This window comes from Pezoporus flaviventris, unplaced genomic scaffold, assembly GCF_033815535.1.
Source record: "Pezoporus flaviventris isolate CSIRO_AGI_PZ_B2104156 unplaced genomic scaffold, CSIRO_AGI_Pfla_v1 ptg000041l, whole genome shotgun sequence".
Taxonomy (NCBI): domain Eukaryota; kingdom Metazoa; phylum Chordata; class Aves; order Psittaciformes; family Psittacidae; genus Pezoporus; species Pezoporus flaviventris.
The window spans coordinates 11,787,379-11,809,113 of NW_026892589.1; the positions used below are offsets into that span (position 1 = coordinate 11,787,379).

Genomic DNA, 21,735 nt, shown 5'->3' on the forward strand with positions numbered 1-21,735 from the left:
GCTAAATGTGACTGATTTCATGTACCAAATTACCTCATCCTAGCTCTTAGTCACCCAATGTAAATAAGTTTAGGACCACTGAATTTTTCTCTTCTTACCTCTCTGGAGTTGTAAGAACGAGTCCATTATAGACCCTGGAGAGATCCCGCAGGTTAAAAATGTAATGGAATTTGGAAGGAGTAGGGGGTAGGTCACAGATAATCATTTTATAAAGCTCCAAAGTACATGCAGTAATCTTGTCAGAGATGCTTGATACCGACTCATTAAATACCTGCAAACATGAGAAAAAAGAGGTGTTTTCATGAGACTGCCCAAGAACTCAGTGCTATTAAACATATTCTGCTTTCCAGCTTTTAAACCTGCCTGGTAAATTGCAAATAACTGAGGGCAAACATATTCAGAGATTCATATTCCTGTGTACTATGAACATTCTGCAGTTCAATGTTTTGGGCACTCTCCATTCCCAAGCTTGCACAGTGCTGAAGAGAACATCAATGACTGGAATTTCCATAGTTGCATAGTTCTAACTGCTGCAAATTACTTGCTAGTAATGCAGTGTGCTGCATTACACTACATTTTTTCCTGTCATTCAGGGCAGAGTTTGCTGACCTTTGTATATTTGGTTACAAGAGCCATAGCCAAATCATTCACAGGTTTCAACCTATGAAAATCACCAGGTTTATAAATTATCTACTGACTTAAATATTTAGATATTACTCAAGAATTCATCAAAACAGTGTAAACCCATTGAGCAAGAGAAGAGGAAGGGGAAAGTTTGCATGAAGTTCTAAATATAAGAAAGTCTGATAACGAAGGATTTCAGGTCTTGTGATACCACAGAAATACCTGTCTATTTAAAACCAGAAAACCTGTTGAGCAATCCTTTAAAAACAGTGAAATTACCGCAGTGTGGCCTTTGAGGATGGAGGCATAGATCAGATTCAGTGACTGCTCAGAAGGAAAAGTTATGTTAAAAACACTGAAGAGTGAGATGAATCGAGGGTCAACTTCATTCCGACCTCCTCCAGCTTTCCCCATGGCAGCAATAAAACCCAGGTCTCGAAGAAATTTACAGTTCATCTCCTTACCACGGTCATACATGTAACCTTTTTCTAGCAGCAGCTTCAACAGGGCAATGGGTTGCTGTGTGCCATACTCATCAACCTTTGTGATAAAAAAGAGTCAAGATATTTAGAGCACAGTGCATCAGCATGCCAATTATTGCTATAAATGTAGAAATATAGTGCTCCATATTCAGGAGAACATTACAAGGACCAAGTGACACTTTGAAAAGCTCTAGCACTGATTCCAATATCTCCTACAAGCAAAGCACCTCTTCTCCAAGGTAAACTAAATGTGCATCTACTCTTTCACCACATTTGTAAAGACAAAAGCATAATTTCTACAATACATAACTTGCAGCCAGTATCAGGCCACAGAAACATGATTTTAATGGCATAAACAAATGACCCAACAGTATCTCTCTTTCATATGGGACAAATATTACTACAGACAGGAACACCCCCTACTGCACACAAATCAAACTGTTCTGAAGGTCCTAAGCTGAAATCCAGGTATGCACATACCATGAATCTCATTTGATCTGAGTATGAAGGGACCATGTCAATGCCACCCCAAGTGTCTCTACACTTCCTTGCAAATTACTGGCAGCTTACCCGTGGCATATTCATATCATCCATGAAAATAATGAGATGTTTTCCCACTGGAGGGCCATAAGTGTCTTTAGTTCGTTTCTCTACATTTGCCTCCAGGTTTCTCTGAATGTCCAATGATGATGTACGAGAAGAGAAGTTAATTGTTAGCAGTAGCTGCAAAGGGGGGGAAATGAATAAGAATGGATTTTTACCTATTCTTTTTTTTTAGCTAGAGCATTCAAAAATATTCTTTATATTACACATACAAGAAACATTTCTCCATTTATTCAGTTGAATTATGGATGACAAGGAAAAGTAATTCTAATCTTAGCACTTCAGTAATATACATTTCCTTTCTAAAACCGAATCTGTAAGTGTTAGAAGAGAATAAAACATCTTTATTCCTGAAGGATAATCAAATGAATCATGCACTTTGGGTCTGGAGCTTGCAGCCATGTTACCAAAGTCAATATTGCTACCCACAGATTCAGGCCTTTCAATGCAAATGCAACACACAAAGAATGAAAAGGAAGCTTTACAAACAAGGCAAGCTGCCTCATACATACATAGAGGTCTTTGTCCAGATTGCTTAGGAAGTTTTGTGTAGTTGCTGTTTTAGATGTACCCGATTCACCTACAAGAACAACTGGGCATTTTATTTTTAGCATCTGTTCTAGTAACCAAGTAGTGCGCGTTGTATCCACTGTAGGCACTGAAAAAGATCACAAATAGGGCAGCAGGTTAAATCAAAATGCAGTACAGCTGGGGGATTTATATTTATAGAATAGTGCTGGATCAGCCTCTCAAGTTATTAACACGCAGTTGCACAAAGACATGATCTGAAATATCAACTCACTAACAATGTGGAAAGAAATTTTTAATTGCTCATCCATCTTTTCATCTTTTATCGTTGGGATCTTTTCTCCTATAGATATATTAAAAAAGAAGTTACCTTCATAAAGGAGGGGTATGGACTGGTTAAACTCCATTTAATACCTATTTCAAGGATATAATCAGGATTTATTTGGATCATAAGCATGCTCCCAGAACTCTACCAAGATTAATTTCTTTCTATGTGAATAGCCTGTCATTTGGAGCAACTTCAGAGATCATGTAATTATTTGTGTCAGTGAAGTTAACCTGATCTTACTGAAGCACTACTATAAAGTAACATGCCTCAATTTGTCTTTAACTGTGAAAAGCAACTGTCACCATTATACAGTTCTTGAAGTAACAACCAATAATAGCCTTATGAATGTAATTTTTATCTACTTGAACCATGGAGCTGACATTTTTCCAAGAGTTTCTTGTACATCAGACTGTGAATCTGGTGCTATTCATGCTTGTAAAAGGCATTGATAGCTCCTAATAAGCCTTATTAACTGAAACAAGCTTTTTATTCTTCCCTCATTTCTTCATTACACAGTGCTGTAAATATCAACTCCATCCCTGCTGAACTACTATTGCAAGAAATTGATTTGTGCTATCACAAGAAACTGAACCTGAGCAGACGACCTTCACTACAGAAAGCGGGTGTCTCATGTTAAGTGCCACGCACTCAGTGGGAGCACATAATAAATTACAGGCATATCTTCACTGTATCTTATCTTACACTCACCTAGAATGTCACGAAATCTCACTTCAGGGTTATGAATATATTCAGGAACAAGATTCATCCACGGTACCCACTGCTTTTTAGATGCATCAAAATGAAAGTCATACAAAGTTGGCAGCTGACCTGCAAACCATTAAGCAACTGGAAGTTTTCTAGGACACTGAAATACTTCATAAGAAAATAATGTGATTGAGATAAAAGTGCAAGGTAAGATTCTGGACGAAGATGGGTAACACTGTGTTCTGTTTACTTGTCATTTAACTCTGTAAAACATCAACCAAAATTCTCCTAGTCCAGCACTTGGATCATGCTACTGCTTTTTAAGCACCTTCCACTGGCTTTCCTTTCACATTTTATTTTTCCTTTCAGTGTTAATCTTTTCAGCTTGGCATACAAAATTACTGTTCTGTGAGGACAGACGAGTAGCTGAGATTCATCTAGCATCAGTATCTCTGTGTAGTTTTCACTGATAGTCCTTCAGAAAGCATATTTTGCAGCCAGGATAACTTAGCTGGAAGGAAGAACGATGCTCTGCCTTCATGGAAACTAATACTTTTCTAATGTAAGCAATTACTGGGATTCAGAATAAATTATGACAAGATCCTACCTGGCAGCTCCCCTGGCTTAGCCAGGGTGTTGTCATCATTAACCGTAGACAAGCACGAAATACGTTTAACGCTTTCATCAAACTTAATTCTCCCAGCTTCAAGAAGAGAAGCACCTAAGGAGGAGTACAAAGCTTCCAAGAAAAAACATTCCAGAACATCAGGATCATCATGCTGTACCACAATTAGAGCTTCCAGCATCATAGCCAGCTGCACCACCTGTCATAAAACAAGGCAAAACTCTAAACAGAGTTGTCACTTAGATGCGTGAAAACTCTTAATATGTTTTCAGCTGTTTGAGTGTTTGCTGATCATTTCTCCCTGCAGGTGGATCTACTGATATGTATATTAATGTCAGTAGAAAAGCACTGGTAGGAACTGACTGCTTCTTTTGTCTCTTGGTTATTACTGCTTATCACTAGCAAATGACATTTCAGCAGAGACACTCCTGTACTTTCTTTGGGAGATTTTTACTCTCTCCATCTTTCCATTTCTCTTTTTAGAGAAACTTTTTCAACCTTTATTCTCTCTTCCTTACCATATTTAAATCTGTTTGAGGAACAATGGTTTTCAGCTTTGCTCCTGGTCTGCCATCCACAATTCCCTCTATAATCATATCAATAAGGCAGGGCACGTACTTTTCAAAGAGACGATTCAAACAATTTCTCTCTTGCTGAGGAACAAAAAGGACAATAATTCAGCACACAGAAACCCTGAAAGCAGATTTTTGACAGAAGAGCTTCCCACCGATACCTGGCTGATCAAGTATGATTGTTCTTGAAGGGATCACTTCTACCAAAGACAGGGTATGGTCACATGAAGAAATGCGACACTGTTGTATGGACTGGGTTGTCAGCAGGTGAGAATCTGCATTCATCAGGTGCTAGGCAACTAGGCTGTCTTCAATTCCCTTTGGACTTGAGTTTTCAAACCAAATGTAAGAAACAGGGACCTAAGCAATCTCACTGTTAGCTCTTTGGCAACCAGGTAAACTGTTTTCTTGGTTCTCAGAAACAATCAGAAGTTAGAAAAGCTGGGAACCGTCTTCAGCCCTCTGCTGCATTCCTAGCCATTACATTTGTTGTCAGAAAATCAGACTGCCTTTACAAAGGTTTTCCTTTGCAGCTGTCTACAGTTCAGTATTTAATTCTTTCTGAACGAGTACAGAAATTCCCACCTCATTTTCTCTTTTCTGGACCCACTTCTGCCAGTAGGGCATGTATCTTAGATTTTTCGGATCTACAAAGACCATTCCACAGCGGGATACTGTGGCAGGAGATGCATACTGCAAGTCACCAACCTAGAAAATAATCATACAAAATAATCATACATTTAAACAAAGAACAGCTACAGTACCAGCTTGTCAGGCTTTGTAGACCCATCTATTTCTAACCCTTCCCATGTATTAAGCAGTACAGTCATTACTTACCTCAAACAACAAAGCACAGTGTGACTGAAGTCTAATCCGCTCCCCATTTGCCAGGGTCAATAACTTGTTGTCATCCATGACAGAATTCATGTTTTCAACCCAGAGAGCATCCACGTCTCCATCAAACAGGATGTACCTGCGGATACAGGAGCCAAGAGGCACTGGCTAATCTGAAACATGTTTCAGAATTCAGATGTGCCACCAATGGTGACGTCAGTCCAGCTGTTTTGAAGCCTCCCGTTCGTTTTTTATAAGCCATCTCACTGAGGAACGAACAGAGAGCAGAAAGACCCCTGGATACTTTCTATTTATTTAGCGTTCGTTTTTTAAACAGTGGTAGCAAATATTTAAAAAATAAAATAAAAGCTTAAAAATTCAGTATCTAAAACCCATCACGCTGGTTTCTAGCTGCCCACCTGCGCTCTTTCTTGTCAGTAGGCCTGTTGATCTCCCGAAATATGTTTGACAGGACTCCATCTCTCCAGTCTCGGGTGGTAGGGTCAAGGATCCCATAAAGCTCAATCACACTCATAGCTTTAGGGTTCAGTGTGTAAAGCTTTGTCAATAATCCCAGCCTAAAGATACAGCAAGAAAAGCAATATTAAAATGACACAATACCACGTTGTATTCTTAACCCAAGTAAATATTATGGTCAGCTACTGATCCTGTCATGACTACACAGGGCTGAATAATGCAGTCTATACCATCTTACAACCTGATTTCCATGCACCAAATTCTATACTCACTTGTTTTGGGCCTGGCACAAAGCATTAATGACAACTGACTTGCCACCTCCAGTAGGTCCAACTACCATTGTAGTGTGACGAGTTAACATTGTCTCATACATCTGAACTACTTTATCCACCTGAAAAATAAATATGGATTCAATAGACTGCTGTCCATAATTCTTCTATGGAAAAGATCAGCAGGTCTACACCAGACAAGCTTTCCTGGAGCCATTCCAGCAGTGCATATGCAGCTTAATGCTTACAACAAATACTCAAGCAATTAATATTTCTTGTACCTGGACTGGCAAAACAATATAACCCCCTTCTTCCAGCACTTGTTCTACGGCAGCATGAAAGTTAGGGTAGCGGACTCGAGGGCAATCCAGGCCAGGAAACAGGTCAGAAATTAGGCCAAGGAAGAGAGGTACATCTTCAAACACAAATTTAGGAAGATTCATATCTCGTAGAGCTCTCATCAGTACAACTTCCTAGACAAAACATAGCAAAATCAATCTTTACTAAATAGCTAACCAGTTAGCTAATACGTAGTAACACCAAACACCTCTTACAGCTATTGTCTTATTACTTCAGTACAGCTTTGAGAATGTTTTCTTGGCATCAGTTACTAGTGGAAACACTGGTTATTTCATGAGGATTAAGCAGACCAATAGCACAGAGTCATACACTGCCTTTTTCTACCATATTAAACAAATGCCAAATGGCTGGAGTGACTCAGACCACAGCTTCCCCGATTTGATGTTTAAATAACATTAAATGTTATTGGGTGTGAACATACCCACATTCTGTGGTCCTCTTGAGAGCATCATTTAGACCCCAATTTCCTGCCAACCTGCAATGTGCATCTGTACATAATTTTACAGAGGAGTTTCCTTCATCTGTCTCCAAGTTTTGAAGAAGAAATTTGAGTTAAAAATTTCCCTAAGCACCTGGATGTCACAACCATACATACACAAATAGCAAATAGATGTACAGAAAGCCATAAAAAGCAATGAAGTAGTGAAAACCTTTCATTTGTAAGTTTACTGTACTACTTGAGCTTCATAGTTAACTGGAGCACTCACTGTTCAAAAACCAGCTTTTGCTATTCATCCAGAAATACTCATCTGGCTATTTGCATCCTGGACTTAACAGGAAATAAATTACTTCTTTCTCTATAGATTTCCCTACTTTGAGTTCTGATGGTATCTTGCTGGCAGAGAGCATGATAAAACTCAGTAAGAACAGAGAAATCAGATGACACCACCAATGTGCCTCTTTCCAACACACAAACTGCAGCAGATGTGTAAACACATCCTCTTCCTAATGAAAAAGATGATCTGCCCAGGGTACCTAAAGCAGCAAATCTACCTCACTGAGGTCTCCTGATCCTCTTTTCAGTTCTCCAGCCATCACCAATACTGACTTAAGGGCCCGCAGTCCAAAATCATAATGATGTTGTTTAGAAAGCTGTTCCCTTGCTAGCTTGTATAGCACTGTCATCTTTTTGGCAAGGACCTGTTTGAGATTAAAGTCAGATAATCACAAGTGTGTAAGTGACAGCCAAACAATGCAGACATTGGTGTGTACATGGGTATGGGTAGCAATAAAATCTTCCTACCTTTGCCATAAGGAACCCCTCAGAAAAGAGCATGATTTCACAGATTTGCTGGAGATCTGGTACAATAACAACCACAGGCCTGAACAAAGCTTTTACAGACTCGGGGAGCTCGGTCCGACCAGCATAACCAGGATTCATCGTAATGAAAATGCCCACATGGCTATCAAGGCTAATTTCTTGTCCTTCAAACTAAAAGCATAAGATCATGTTAGAACAATGTGTATTTGGAATAAAATAAATAGTTCCATTTGCTGAAAAAGAAAACCAGCAATTCTCATGCACCCACTTAGAAAAGTATGTTAAAGTATTTAGTTTGAGATAGTCATCCAGATAGAAACAGAGGGATGAATGTATCTTCCATATAGACATCAAGACATTTCACACTTCTCAATCCAATTTTCTGTTTGAGAGTTCTGAATTCCAATAAGCATCAAATTAAAAGTTACTCCTCTCCCTTATTACCCATTATCCCATTTACTTCCTATTATCCTGTTTATCTTACTTTTATCCCACTACCTAAAGGAAGAACCTAGCAAAGGATTAGGAAATCAGCAAGGATTTAACGTCTCTGAAACAGAGAGTACACACTCTGGAGTTTGACATGTTCAGCACAAAGGAATCATAGAAGCAGCAGCCCTTTGATCTAATGATGGGGTCTAAGCCTGAATCTTGGCCTCAAAAACAACATCAGCCTTCACAGTTATTCTTCTCTGTTAATGTTTACCTGAAATATTTTCAACTGATTCATCAAAGCATTTCGAATAGTCTGAATCTGAGAAGAAATGACTGAAAGCACGGAAGCATCGATACGATTGAATTCATCAAAGCAGCCCCATGCTCCACACTGGGCAAGACCAGACAAAATTTTACCAACTGCCTAAACAAGAACAACAAGACAAAAGTCTCAGCAATGAATATAGAAAACATTCAGCATAAACAAGTATGATAAAACTCTAATGACTGGGTAATGATTCTGGATATTTATACATGCAGCAATCTGTTACAGTATCTCGCAATAAATATTTGCCAACCGCAGATTGCCTGTGATGAGTTTAAATATCTACCATCTAGTCATTGCTCCCCTGCTTGAAAGCACTTGAAGCTCCTTCAGGAATTTATTAAAAATAGAAAATTTTTACCATATTTCATTATTAAGCAGCATGGTATCAGTAAGGGAGGTACTTATGCTGAAGTTCAGAATATGCCCTTATCCTGGGCACTGAAAAAAAGCAGTAACTGGCACTTTATCAGAGAACACAGATCTTTAACTCTTACTTTGAAATCCATGCCTTCTCCACAGTTTGTCACTACACACAGCAAGCCCAGTGCTTTGGCCAGATCCTTGGTTGTTTCTGTTTTCCCTGTACCTGCTGGCCCTGCTGGTGCTCCTCCCAGATACATTGACAACGCCTTTGGAGACAGATCACATTTGTATTAGGTTGGTTGCAAAATCACAAATGAACCCTTAGGTACAAGAAGCCTTAAATTTTACCTACGAATGCATTCTACATCATCTTTGAGTAACCCAAAATAATGAGAACTCAGATCTGGTTAGAAGGATATCACAACTGATTTCAAACACATTAGCGTTCAGGTTGGAGATAATCGGAAGTGGCAATAAAACAGTTACGGGATTGCCTAGAAGTGCATTTTTAAAGTGCTTTTTGGTAAAAACTCTCCTCTAGAAATATACCTGTGTGAGTGTGAGATAAATACGGTCTGTAAGTGGGGTGATCACAAGACGTCCATTCAAACCCATATACTCATAGCCATAGGAAAACGTGCCGGTGCACTGCCGCACATTGAGCTCATCTGGCTCCCGGTCCCAGTAAAAACGCAGCTGGCTTTCCCACTCAAACTCCTGAGCCTGCAGGATGCTACACAAGAGACACTTGCTCACATGAGGTTAAAGGACGGGACTATAATTCATGCCTTTAGCATTTTCTCAGTAGGTTGGGGAGTGTTTACCTGTCTCTTACGAACGTATCGACAATGTCTCTGGCATGAACATCAATAATGAGAACAGTGTTGTATTTTTTCCTGTCATTTTTGCTCAAAGGCATTGTAATGCGGGCAACCAGGTCATCAATCTGCTTATGCATTTTCTGAGCATAAAGTTTCATTGCCTGTTTTTCTCCCTTCTTCACTTTCCGAAAGACATCCTCTACTTCCCAAGTCCACCACACCTGATTAGCAGCCAGCACCATCATGCCTTGGAAGAGCAACATCCAATCAACTCTATGGAAAATACATGGAGAGAGGGAGATGAGCTACTGTTTATTCTAAGTAACTAATTGGGACATCAAAAAAACCCTCAAAGGACTACCACATGAGCCAAACTTTAGAGGTATGTACAGAATGCTGTCAAGGTTTACTGTAGTATTTCAAAAGCCTAGGAAATGCTCTAATAGAAAAGTTGCCTATTCCATGTGTAAAGATGGCCAAGTGGAATTCATCGTGAGAAAAACATACTGTGCACACCACACTAAAAATAACTCAAGACTTAGGAAATCATATACGACAGATACCACAGTTCTTTCTGGCCAGCTATTTGCATGTACCCATCTCCCTCCACACACAGAAACACAGGCTAAATTGTTTAAACATTGAAAAATAAAGTCTTGATTCTTCTCTATCGCTACAGGCTCATAGCAACATGAGGTATTTGTGTTATTCTTGACACTGATTGTTTCACCTGCTTCTGTCTTCACAGTATCGAAAAATAGCTTCCTTAGTCAGGCGCCTGTTTGTTCGTTTCATCTCTTCCAGCACTGCTGTCATCCAGTTCTCCACTCTGCCTTCGGCAGGCACAACCTTCTGGAACTCCATCACCTCTCCCTCAGCAGAAATCATGGCAGCTGCAATTTTCTTATCGTTATCACCATCCTCAAACCTCAGAGAGGCTATGTTATCATACATCTGAAATGCACCAACAAAGAAATTCACTGGCATTTTAGAAACAAAGCTTCAAAGATGTGTGTCTAGTCCATGTTCAATCATGAAAGAAAATTTCCATGGACTCTAAAGAGAAATGACTCCTAAGTAATCAAATACAAATGCTGATACATGTATGCTGATACATCAGCTGCAAGGTAAACAAGATGGCTTAGCCCATTGATTTTTTCCCCAGGAAGGTTCTATAATGACTGATCATTCGGGTGCATCTTGAATGCACCTCTACCAACCTTCCTCTTCTATAACTGCTACTGTGCACTATCAGAGCAAGAAGAGTCAAACGATCACATTTAATTTGGCTACTCAGAACCTCATCAAGATGCTGCCAGGATGCTCTCTGTATTCAATAAATATTAGCACACCCTTAACAGCATGTTCAGTATAGTTTGTTAAACTTTTTAAAGGACCACAAGGCACTGTGAGCAGACAGACTTTTCACCTTTATCATGTGTTCCTGGACACAAAGTGGGTTACTGCTGCCAAGGATACTAAGCAACTCCTCATCAGATATAAAGAAAAATCTTGGGAAAGCATTTCGCTTGGAATCCAAATAATCATTCAAGCTTTTCTGACATTTTTCCAGCACATCATTTATATGATAGAGGTCTGACAGACGATCTGGGGCTTCACAGCATGTTTTTATTGTTGGGTCTTTTACAGTTTCATCCATTATCTACATAGAGAGAAAAGAAAGTTTAGAAAATACTGAACAGCAATAGATTATGCTAAATCATATTTAACTAGTGAAAAAGCATACAAGCTGCACAAGCAGTGTAGGTTCTTACAGAAGTGAAATAGTTTTAAATACGTTGTCCTATTGCTGCTCTCTTGTATGCAAACATGGCGATAATATGCTTTCAAAGCTGAGAGCATGGAGATGCTACTGTAAAAGCAACAGCCTGTATCCCAAGTCATGCAAGCATAAGCATGTATCTGAGTCCCCCAAACTCATATTCAATTCATTATAACATACTGTTCTCAGTGTTACGAATGACACAGAACACTACAGCAAACTATGGAAGTGGAAGCAAAATGCACTAAATAGTAATGCTGATCACAAGTCAGGTCAGTTACTCGCCTTTTTAAACAGGCTGTCTACACTGTCAAATATTTTGGCTTCCTCTTGAAGCTGTGATCTGATATCACCACCAATAAAGATGCTCTCCAGGTACATCCATTTTCTCTGAACCACCGTCCAGATCTAAGAATCAAATGTTGCCATCAGAGAAGAAAATGCAGTAGAAAACCCTGATTGTAAGTAACACACATCCCTTACTTAGTCCAGCATTTTCTTCCCTACCTCAATCACTTCACCAATCAATGACAGAGTTTTTTCCCAGCGGTGAACGGTTGAAAAAAAAGGAGCCACAAATCGACTGCCCAAAATACTCTGAAGATTGACGCTGTTGTCATCAAGAGTCTCTAAAATTTCTTCTACAGAGCCCAGAATAAAGCCTCGCTTCTCCGTGCCTTTGAAGTACTCTTGTACAGTGAATTTCATGTTTTCCCATGTTTCTGTTATTTCCTTCACACCCTGCATGTGAGCATAAAAAGATGCATGTTTCAGTCTCCAAAACCTACAGAAGTATAATCTTAGCATAAAAACTAAACGATTCAGCAAAATTTTTGCTCAGATTTTCTGATTTATAAAGAAGGATCTATTTCAAAACATGATGATGGCAACAGAATGGATCCCTCTTCAGAAACTTTTTTACAGGCCAAACTTGCTTATTGTGATAACAGAAATCCAATATACTGCTGCCAAAGGCAAGATAGCTACAAGTCTGTGCCATGTGGGAGCTTATTAACAAAGCTATTGATCTTAGTTGCCATCAGTTACATCATAGCAGCTCCCTGAAGACAGCTGAACATGCTGCCATGTCAATATTAAAATCTCAAAAGATTTTTGAGGCTGTTGTCATCTATGTCTTTTTAGTTTTATTCTCCTTTCTCACATTACCTTCTCAATGCCAAGTTCCTTAACAGCAGTTCCAACTATTTCACTGATAACACCTGAGTATTTGTGAAGTTCCATAGCGAACATATTCTCCAAAGTGAATGTTTCTGTTGTCATTTCAAAATGTATTCCTGTTTGATCCATAAGTTCTTGCCAATGCCTGTTTTAAACGGACACATCAACAACTGTACCAACTACCGTGATACAGTAAAAATGAAAGAAACTGTTAATTTAATGTATAATAATGAAACCACGTTTAGCACACTGCTGTTTAAACAAGAACCAGTATCTTGAATACACAAAGAATCTTGTGTCATGCTATGACACAAGTTCATAATGCAGGAAGTGAAGTTTCAAGCTACAGGACATGGCATGACCACAGTGACTGAAATTAAAAGTTCTAACAGAAGAAAAAAATCTTCCTATAGATATAAAATGATTTAAATAAATCAAAGCAAACCTTTCTCTTAAAGCTTCATTTTTCAAATCAAGCAACAAAGGAACAGAGTCTCGAAATGCCTTCATTCTGCTTTCCAAGTGAAAGGCCACTGGCATACCACGTACTTGTCTGGGCAGCTTTCGAAAGGCTTTAAGAAATCCTTCGATTCCTTCCTGAAGAATCCGGACATTGAGGTCTACCCAGAGTGTCTGAGACCATTTGTCTTTAGCTGCCTGGGAACAAGGTCATTCGGAGTTAAAAAATTGCATTTCCTTTTAGTTCTGACCAAAAAGAAATAATCTTTCCCCTACAGTAAGACCCAGAGACCACAGTCAGGATGTAGATGTAATTGTATTAACATTTATAGAGGAAGAGACAGGTTCCTGTCCAAGACAGATTCATAGCCAAACACAACCAGCTGTATAAGAAACAATCAAAAGGAAATACAGAGAAGAGGAAAAGCATACTTAAGAGCACACTTTAGAGGGCATTTTAACTTTGGAAAAATAAAACTCATTAGAAATAGTTAAGATGAGTTAAAGCCTGAGATACCCATTGTCACCCGTACACAACCTGTATCGAAATGTAGTTCCACTGAAATGATCAGGAGACTCATGCACCCAACAATTATTAGGGGCAGGGGGAGGTCTGTTTCTATCTGATAAGAGTCTGTGTTTGATCCACTATGAGACATTATTAGTCCTGTACTAACATCATTACAATCATTTCATGGTGACAGTCAATTACAGGTCATAGCTAATTTCATGCAAAGGCTTAGGACAAGGTTGATCAGAAATAGAGGACAATGCAGCCCCTTCTTCTCTTCCCCACCTTTTCTGTATGTTTGCTCATGTCTGCACCTGTGTATTCAGAGTGCAATACTTACTTTTTGTAATGCATAAATTTCATAGACCTGCTTTAGACCTTTCACATCATTCTGTGCTTTCATTAACTGCGGGTACATTGTAACTGGCGAGTCAAAAAGTTTCTCAATACTGCCCAGTTCCTGACATCTATCTTCCAGTTCTTCCAGTTCTTTTTCAAAACTGGCCATGATTTCCAATCCTGGGAAAGGAGAGGAATTTTTTTAGATAAACAATCCCAGGGATCATGGGGTACATATAAAACAGGATTTGCATACAGTCTGTACAAGTTATAGCACTAAAGATCTCACATTCCTGGTTGATCAGTTTGTATGTTAATCAGGAAAGCACAATTTCCTTGGTTTAGATAATATTCTATGAATTGTCTGAAGACTAGTAGTATCTTTAAGACACCACTTTTCACACATTAATGGATTTACCTTTATCAAGATCTTCCCCAACAGAACCAGGCCCCTCAGTCACGAATTTATGGAAGAAATCTTCTGTCTCTTTGCTGAAGTCCTCAACTTGTTGCTGTGTAATCTGAAGAGAAAGGTGTTTCAATGGTTTTCCTTTCTGTTTCTAAATTTCCTCAAGATTAATTACAAAAGTTACCTTTGTGAATGTTTTTTTAATGACTCCAAGGTTGTGATCAACTACTGATGATTCATAGAAGAGGGTATCCCACTTTTCCTTAATCTCATTGGCCATGTCTTGCTCTTCTTTAGCTACCTAAAACAAAACAGGTAACATATCTCACAAGAAATAATTTGCCACCAAAAAGAGAGGAATGGGTGCTCACATCATAAATGTGCAGAACACAAAATCAGCATTGAAGTGATCTGAATCAGATTTAAACACATGCAATGTGTCCATTTTAAAGTGGAGATACTGTTTGGAGAACTGGACCAGACATTCTCCAGACATCCCTTCTAACCTCAACAATACTGTGATTCTGTGAAATGTCTTAAGGGGAAAACAACTATTCATTCACATGAGAGGCATCTGTGCCCCTAGCTCACATCTGAAATGGTTTAAGAGACATGCACTTACTGGAATATTGTACATTGCAAGAGTTCGGTATCTCTCCCAGATGTCCAAATATTTCACTTCCACTTCGAAGGACATGCTTTTGATGTTGGCAATCGCACCAAGGACAATTTTGAAATCTTCCAGGGAATCAGGAGGTCTCTGAAGATTCTCTGTTAATCTCTGCAAAAAGTAAAAATAGTTTCCAGAAGCAACACTGACAAAGCAATTAGGCAGAATCATAATGATGAGTCAAATACAAGTAAACAGATCCATTTTCAGTCCAAGATAACAAAACCAAGCTGAAAACGCCTACCTGAATGTCCTCCTGAAGACTGAAGAGTTCCTGTCTTGCGGACTCATTAAGCAACTTTCCAAGTGACATCACCCAGCCTCTAGCATTCTCCTCCACTGTGCAGGCCAAAGGAGCCAGCTGAAGCCTGATGCATTGTTCATCTTTAATCATGGGCTGTTGAGTCACTTCTTGAGCTATCTTCAAATAGTACTGAAACTGGTCATCAAAGGTGACACAAGCAGGTTTTTCTGCAGTTAACTTCTCCATGGCTATGTCTTTGTCCACCTTCCACAGCAGGTGGTACCTCTTCCATTGGTTCAAATACTCGTTGAGAGAAGACAGGAGTTTGCGGACATTCTGAATGATGAGAACAGCCTGTTCAATTATCAGAGGGTTCTGGGAGATGTCGGTATAAAAGCTGAAAGTGGTAACTTCATCTTCCTCAACGTGCTGAGGAGGGCATTCAATACATGTACCATGCATCCATCGTACAAAGTGCTGGAGTTTTCAAGACAGGGTTGAAAAAAAGTTACTTTGTAAAGAGTCATTTTAGTCAATCACCCCTAGAATCACAGAATCCTTTAGATTGGAAAAGACCTTTAAAATCATCGAACCCAACAGTAAACCTAACACTGCCAAGTCCACACCATTAAATCGTGTCCCACATCACTCAACCACTTCCCTGGGCAGGCTGTCCCAATGCTTGACAACCTTTTCAGTGAAGAAATTCACCATTATTTAGGAGACTATGTAGGAAGTGGTGTAAATGATTTCCCAAATCAATTGTTTTTCTGGCATCAAAAAAAGAGATTACATTTCCCATAAACTGAAGAGTTAATTTAATCCTAACAAAACCTTTCCATTCATTACTCAGTCTGCTTTTAAAATCTCTGCAGAGCAACAGGATAGCATGACACTGAGAAACAGGTATTAGATGAGAAAGGCTGGATGCAGCAGTGGAGCAGGACAGCAAATCTGAGCATAGGAGAGACACTTCATCTAAATTTACTAGTTTCAGATGACATGTGGAATCATTTCTCCATCAGCACAAGGCAGGAACACTGCCACAATATTTGGCTTCTTTTCTGGAAAGCAGTTCAATGTGAACATACTTATGCAGGGAAATATTGCTACATCTTTGCCAGCAAGCCAGATATTTCATCTGTTGTAAACCTGCTGTCCCAGATGCATCCTGGATGCCCTTCTCCCAACACTTCTGATTTGGTTTTCTGCTGCTTTCAGGAAGAGCTGTGATGCAGTGAAGGCTATTCACATTCCTTATTCCACCATCTTATACATACATCAGAAAGAAACACTAGATTCGGATTGCAGTGCAATCTGAAAAGTATTTCCTTCTGATGTATGCTGATTTATAGAACCAAATCATGCCCTTACAGTGGCAAAACTGCTGCAAAGTAACAAATAATCTTGCCTGAGTAAAAATTGCACTTACAGCATTTTTTTTTTCCTTTGTCATCAATTTGAAAAATTAGGACAGTCTGTAAATTAGAACAATGTACTGGATGTTTTGATCTCAAGATAAAGCAATATGAATCTTCCCTTGACATTTATGCTTGCCCAAACATAAAGCAAGATTTATCATTCGTTATAATCACAAGCAAATTCTGGCAACAAGTAAATCTTTATCAAAAATCACCTTAGTGACCTCAACACAGTCTCGGATACACTTGATGGTTATTTTGTCAATCTCACTGGCATTAGGTTGTAAGGTTATCTCAGGAACAGATAAAATAGCTTCTGTTTGGAATAGTGGCACATTTGCAAGAACAGCTGCATTGAAAGACTGCAAATTCCTGGGAAAAGAAAAGAAAGATCATGACGAAGTCTGTAATAACCAGGTGCTGCCCTCAGTGGAAATGCTCAACAGAGACTGCAATTACCAGGTATGTGCTTAGATATGTAAGCAGAACTGTCTGAAGTCAGTCACCACTGATTTCTGATACTGATGTGTATCATAGCAAAACTGTCCCACTAATACTGATTTAACGTAAAAGCTTGACTAGCTAAATTAAGCTACTGGAAAGAATGAATGAGGATACCCTAGTGCAAAAGGACCCAGAGACTATGGTCAACTCTATTGCAAGAGCCCAGCTAACAAAGCACAGTGAAGTCAGCTGAGCAAGGACCAGATTATAAAGACATGGATCACAAGAAGAAATGGCTGAAAGCTTTGGGTTTCTCCTGTACCTTGTTATCAGTTCTACATTCTTCACAGGGGAAACAATACAAACACAAATCTATCTCCAACTGCAAACCACAGAGGTGTTCAAACAGAGTATCAGTATACATACTGATCAACACATCCAGAAAAACCTGAAGATGAAAGACTGAAAATCCATTAAAGCAAACAACTGACTTACTTCACAATTAACTGTGTCAATGCCTGATAAATCCTGTTTTCCCAGTACGCATAATAGGAAGTTAATTTTGGAGATTTGCCACTGTTCGTGTTGGTGACTCGTCCTTCCACTTTTATTAGCAATTGTGGGATTGCAGAATACTTTCTAACCATGTGTGCCACATCTTTTGCTCTTTCACACATAACATACTCAAAAAATTCTCTTGCTTCTGCAAATAATACAAAAAATAGCATTATTAACTGCAAAAGACCTAAGAGGCTTGCATGCTGGAATAATGACCTGGGCTTGATTTGTGAACAGGGAAGTGATCTTGTATACTGATAAAAAATATCTTCACTTATTAATGCTTAATTTATTAATCTTTCAGCCCTCTGATTTAAAATGGACTCAATTATTTAATAACAACTATTAGATGTGAAAGTAACCTTTGTAAGACTTAAATACAATTGAAAGAAATCTGAGCCATCACCTGTTCACTCAAGTGACAGAGACACCTGGGGGGCAATCACCTCTCTGCAATTTCCATCTGAAGAACCCAGTTTGGTTCCGACAGCCCAGAGGGAGCTGGCACTCCATGCACATTGCAGCTCTAAGACTACACTACTGCATACAAGAAGGATAATGAAACCAAAGGAAAACTAGGGGGGAAGTGACCAAAAGCAAGGTAGACACAAATCAAATTATCATATTTTATACTCATCTTTACATTTCTCTCGTTGACACCATCAGCTTTAGGGTACTGAAGCTTTGCTTGTGCTTTCCCTGTCACACTATGAAATGCTGCTGTAACTAGTTTTGGTAACACTTAAAAGGGTTCATTGTAGCAACTAAAAACAGAAATTAGCAGACAGAGCAAAATAAAACATCTCAGAGCTTGGAAATGAAAATAGAAAGCCTTACCAGGAAGCTTATCACCATTTCTTGAAAGTGGGAACTTAAAGAGACTGGTTGATTCTATGAACAGAAGTCTGTTGCTTATGTCTTCAGAAATATTATGAATCTGATGGACAAGTGATTCAAACGTCCTGACGGCTTGTGTACATCGGAAAATAAAGTCACCAATCCCTTGAAATAAATCACAACCTTTCTTTTAACAAATATTTCACCAATGCATCAAAATTGCCACAACCTGATGTGGTTTTATCTCTAAGAATGAACTGATGCTCTGCAGAAAGATAGATTAGATGATCTCTCATCTAATCCTTCATCTAGATCCCTTACAGCTATTACCTAAGGGTCTCTGTCCCTTTCCACAGTTTTTTAAATACCATAAAAACATAAGAAATACTCTCCTGGATGAGAGTTTGTCTAACCTATTATTCTGACTCCAACCGTGGCAATAGGATGCACTATTTAGGGATACACTGCTGTCACACAGCATCAAAAGTAGACTGCAGAACTGAAGATATTTTTAAACTGAAAATCAGTATCTACAGCCATTTAAAAACAGTATCTCCATTACCTAAGGAGTTCCAATTGAGTCTGCTGTGCCCTGATTTGAATACTTCCCAGAGTATTTTAATATGGTCATCAAGAAGCTTGATTTCTGCTTTGTTCAGTGTTTCCATTAATTTGTGATACTGATCCAGCACATTCTGCAATCTGTCTGTATACCTAAGGAGTGTAGCAACAACAACAAAACAAAAATCATGATTTTCTGGAAATACAGCTCTGAATTCAGATCACTTCCATCATTCGAGACTTCCACATAAAGTAAAATCTGCAGAAATAAACACTGAACATGTATTGGCTATAAATGCAATTAATTTTCTATTAAAAACAAAGGGAAAATTTCATATGGCTCCTATAGCAGCCAGACAAACCTCTCCTGCCCCAACTCAGAAGAAGCTTTTAAGACAGCTTCACTTTGAAGCACAGAAGTGAATTCAATAGATGAACTTTAAAATCCAGTTACGGCTCTTATCAACACACCTGTGTGCTAACTGCCTGTAAGAATGTGGACAAAAGTGACTTATCCAAGGCTATACAAGAAGAAAGCAGCAGTAAATTTAAGTGTGAGCTGAAATCGAATTACATTAACAATTCATAGCAAAACAAATTACTTTCCTTGGTTTTCCTCTGATTTTGATGAGAGGTTAATTTGTATAACATAGTGCTATGGGGTAAAGGATGCAGACAGTGCCAGAAAAAAGCTTATTACTGTAACATGCTCATTAGTACTTTTACCCTTTAAAAAGTCACTAAGAGCTCTCACAGTTCCAAACCTGAAGTCTCAGAGCCCATTCTGATTTGGAGTAAAATCACTTTGGAACACTGCCATAAGTCTGTATGTGAGCAAATTCTCTGTAACAGCCTTACCTAAGATACTTGTCTTCCTGTAATGCCACATATCTTGCTGTTTCTGGGACTGGAAGGCCTAGCTGTTCCATGTACTTTGTTTCAATGATAATCTCATGGATTAAGGGAGAAAAATTCACTAAGAAGTGGATGCTTTTCTTTGTGACAGGCTCCTCTTTTAGAGAGCTCTGCAATACAAGAAAAAGCAGCAGAAAGGAGAGGAACACCAAACTGTTACAATGCAAGGAGAAGATTAGCTCTTGGAGACATCTGATAAGGAGGTATGTAAAAGTCAGCATGGCTGACATTCAGAGCTTGTGGAAATGCCTTTAAGTTTCAATAGCAGCCTTAGAATTCTAGTTCCAGAAATAGTACACAACTACCTCTTAAGTGAAAGCTCACCACAAGAAACAAACCAAATCACCTGTTTACATACTGCTGCAACCAGCTACAACAGAAATCCCAGTGGAAGTTCATAGTCAGAGAGAAGTTTAGTTAGAACAGGATTCCGCATGATCTCTGCTGGGAAACTACCACTACCTACCTACCTACCTCTAACTTCAGTCCCATGTTTTGTTGCAATGTCCCAAAGATCTTACACCAAACCCCAAAATTAACAGTAATAACAGCACAAAAGAGCACATAGAGAAACAACATCATCCATTTGCCAGGTCATTCAGCGTAATTCGGAGCTCCGAACTTTTGAGGCTTTCTTTTCTAAAACTGTATTTAAAACATTGTTCTTAGAACAATCTCACTGGCCATCAGACAGGTTTCAGCTCTCCCCTGCAGAGAAGTCTATTTTACTATCTTCCTATATCTCACCTGCTCAGAAGTCTCTGGATTAATATTGGTTGCAGCTCCATCAATGCTGACAGTCAGCAGAGAATTTTTCAGTAAGGGTGGGAGTACATGTAATGTCTCATCTCTCCACTGACTGTATTTTTGATCTTCATACTCTTTCATCTTCTTGGCCACTTGAAGATATATTTGTTTTACCTAGAAAGGAAAGACTCATTTTAAAGACCATGAGAAATGTTCAAGTAACCTGTCTTAATATGGTGTCTCAGGATGGTTTCTAATTTTTATTAAATAAAAGGTCAAGTAATGTTTGTAATTAATGCTGGCAATGGAGAATTTAGGCTCTTGAATTCTGTCACTGTCTCTCTGGGAAACAGTGGGAAGGTCCCAATCATCTTTTCATGTCCAATATGTCTTGCTGTGTGCAAAGATATTCTTGAAACTCCACTCCACTAAGAGCACTTTCACATCTTTAGAAGAAATGTATGAAGAAAGGATTTCTTCCTTCATTAAATCTCAAAAGAACCAACATACTTCCTTCCCACGTTCACTAGCAAGCAACTCCTCTACTTCTTGAAATCGAATAATAGTGTGTTTGATCCGATAGAAAAGGGACCGGGACCAGTATATTGCTCCAGCCACTGGAGGATGATTCTTGTACAAAGGTGGGTCCTTGAGGTTCTCAATAAAGATTTGGTTAATGCTTTCAACCTAGAAGAGAATAAAACACTGCAAAGAATCATTTTTCCACTTTCTTGTCCATGGTCAGTATGCAACCTGCACAAGCTGCTAATTTCAGCAGCAGGATAAAACAATTCCTTTTCCTTTCTTTTCATGCATTTCTTGTTTGTATTAATTGTATTACTGAGAATGTCTTCCTTTCTGTACCTTGTGGAACTGCTACTGTGGCAGTGTTTTCTGTAAGATTATATTTTATTAACTCCATGCTCTTTGAAGTACCAAGAAAAACGGTATGACATGAAAAGCTTTCCAACATACAGGCTTCAACATGACAGAAATTATTTCTGCCTTCATGGTTACCTCTGACACCTTTTGGTCATACTACG

General features: G+C 38.9%; 1 protein-coding gene across 1 annotated transcript in view; it reads right to left on the reverse strand.

Moving 5' to 3' along the window:
• DNAH10 (dynein axonemal heavy chain 10) overlaps positions 1 to 21,735 on the reverse strand; it is a 54,176-nt gene that overhangs the window by 23,140 nt on the left and 9,301 nt on the right. Inside the window, exons 12-47 of the mRNA XM_061466229.1 lie at positions 21,203 to 21,379; positions 20,693 to 20,866; positions 19,889 to 20,055; positions 19,032 to 19,183; positions 18,470 to 18,634; positions 17,570 to 17,777; positions 16,846 to 17,002; positions 15,210 to 15,686; positions 14,918 to 15,076; positions 14,480 to 14,596; positions 14,305 to 14,407; positions 13,888 to 14,066; positions 13,023 to 13,234; positions 12,566 to 12,722; positions 11,906 to 12,139; positions 11,684 to 11,806; positions 11,045 to 11,278; positions 10,346 to 10,569; positions 9,619 to 9,888; positions 9,344 to 9,527; positions 8,926 to 9,060; positions 8,375 to 8,527; positions 7,651 to 7,839; positions 7,401 to 7,547; positions 6,329 to 6,520; positions 6,051 to 6,169; positions 5,721 to 5,879; positions 5,305 to 5,440; positions 5,053 to 5,175; positions 4,414 to 4,548; positions 3,878 to 4,094; positions 3,274 to 3,393; positions 2,222 to 2,367; positions 1,677 to 1,829; positions 904 to 1,164; positions 99 to 271 (exon numbers count right to left, since the gene is read on the reverse strand). Coding sequence (XP_061322213.1) covers positions 99 to 271; positions 904 to 1,164; positions 1,677 to 1,829; positions 2,222 to 2,367; positions 3,274 to 3,393; positions 3,878 to 4,094; positions 4,414 to 4,548; positions 5,053 to 5,175; positions 5,305 to 5,440; positions 5,721 to 5,879; positions 6,051 to 6,169; positions 6,329 to 6,520; positions 7,401 to 7,547; positions 7,651 to 7,839; positions 8,375 to 8,527; positions 8,926 to 9,060; positions 9,344 to 9,527; positions 9,619 to 9,888; positions 10,346 to 10,569; positions 11,045 to 11,278; positions 11,684 to 11,806; positions 11,906 to 12,139; positions 12,566 to 12,722; positions 13,023 to 13,234; positions 13,888 to 14,066; positions 14,305 to 14,407; positions 14,480 to 14,596; positions 14,918 to 15,076; positions 15,210 to 15,686; positions 16,846 to 17,002; positions 17,570 to 17,777; positions 18,470 to 18,634; positions 19,032 to 19,183; positions 19,889 to 20,055; positions 20,693 to 20,866; positions 21,203 to 21,379 — 6,431 coding nt within the window. The remainder of the gene's footprint in view (positions 1 to 98; positions 272 to 903; positions 1,165 to 1,676; positions 1,830 to 2,221; positions 2,368 to 3,273; positions 3,394 to 3,877; positions 4,095 to 4,413; positions 4,549 to 5,052; positions 5,176 to 5,304; positions 5,441 to 5,720; positions 5,880 to 6,050; positions 6,170 to 6,328; positions 6,521 to 7,400; positions 7,548 to 7,650; positions 7,840 to 8,374; positions 8,528 to 8,925; positions 9,061 to 9,343; positions 9,528 to 9,618; positions 9,889 to 10,345; positions 10,570 to 11,044; positions 11,279 to 11,683; positions 11,807 to 11,905; positions 12,140 to 12,565; positions 12,723 to 13,022; positions 13,235 to 13,887; positions 14,067 to 14,304; positions 14,408 to 14,479; positions 14,597 to 14,917; positions 15,077 to 15,209; positions 15,687 to 16,845; positions 17,003 to 17,569; positions 17,778 to 18,469; positions 18,635 to 19,031; positions 19,184 to 19,888; positions 20,056 to 20,692; positions 20,867 to 21,202; positions 21,380 to 21,735) is intronic.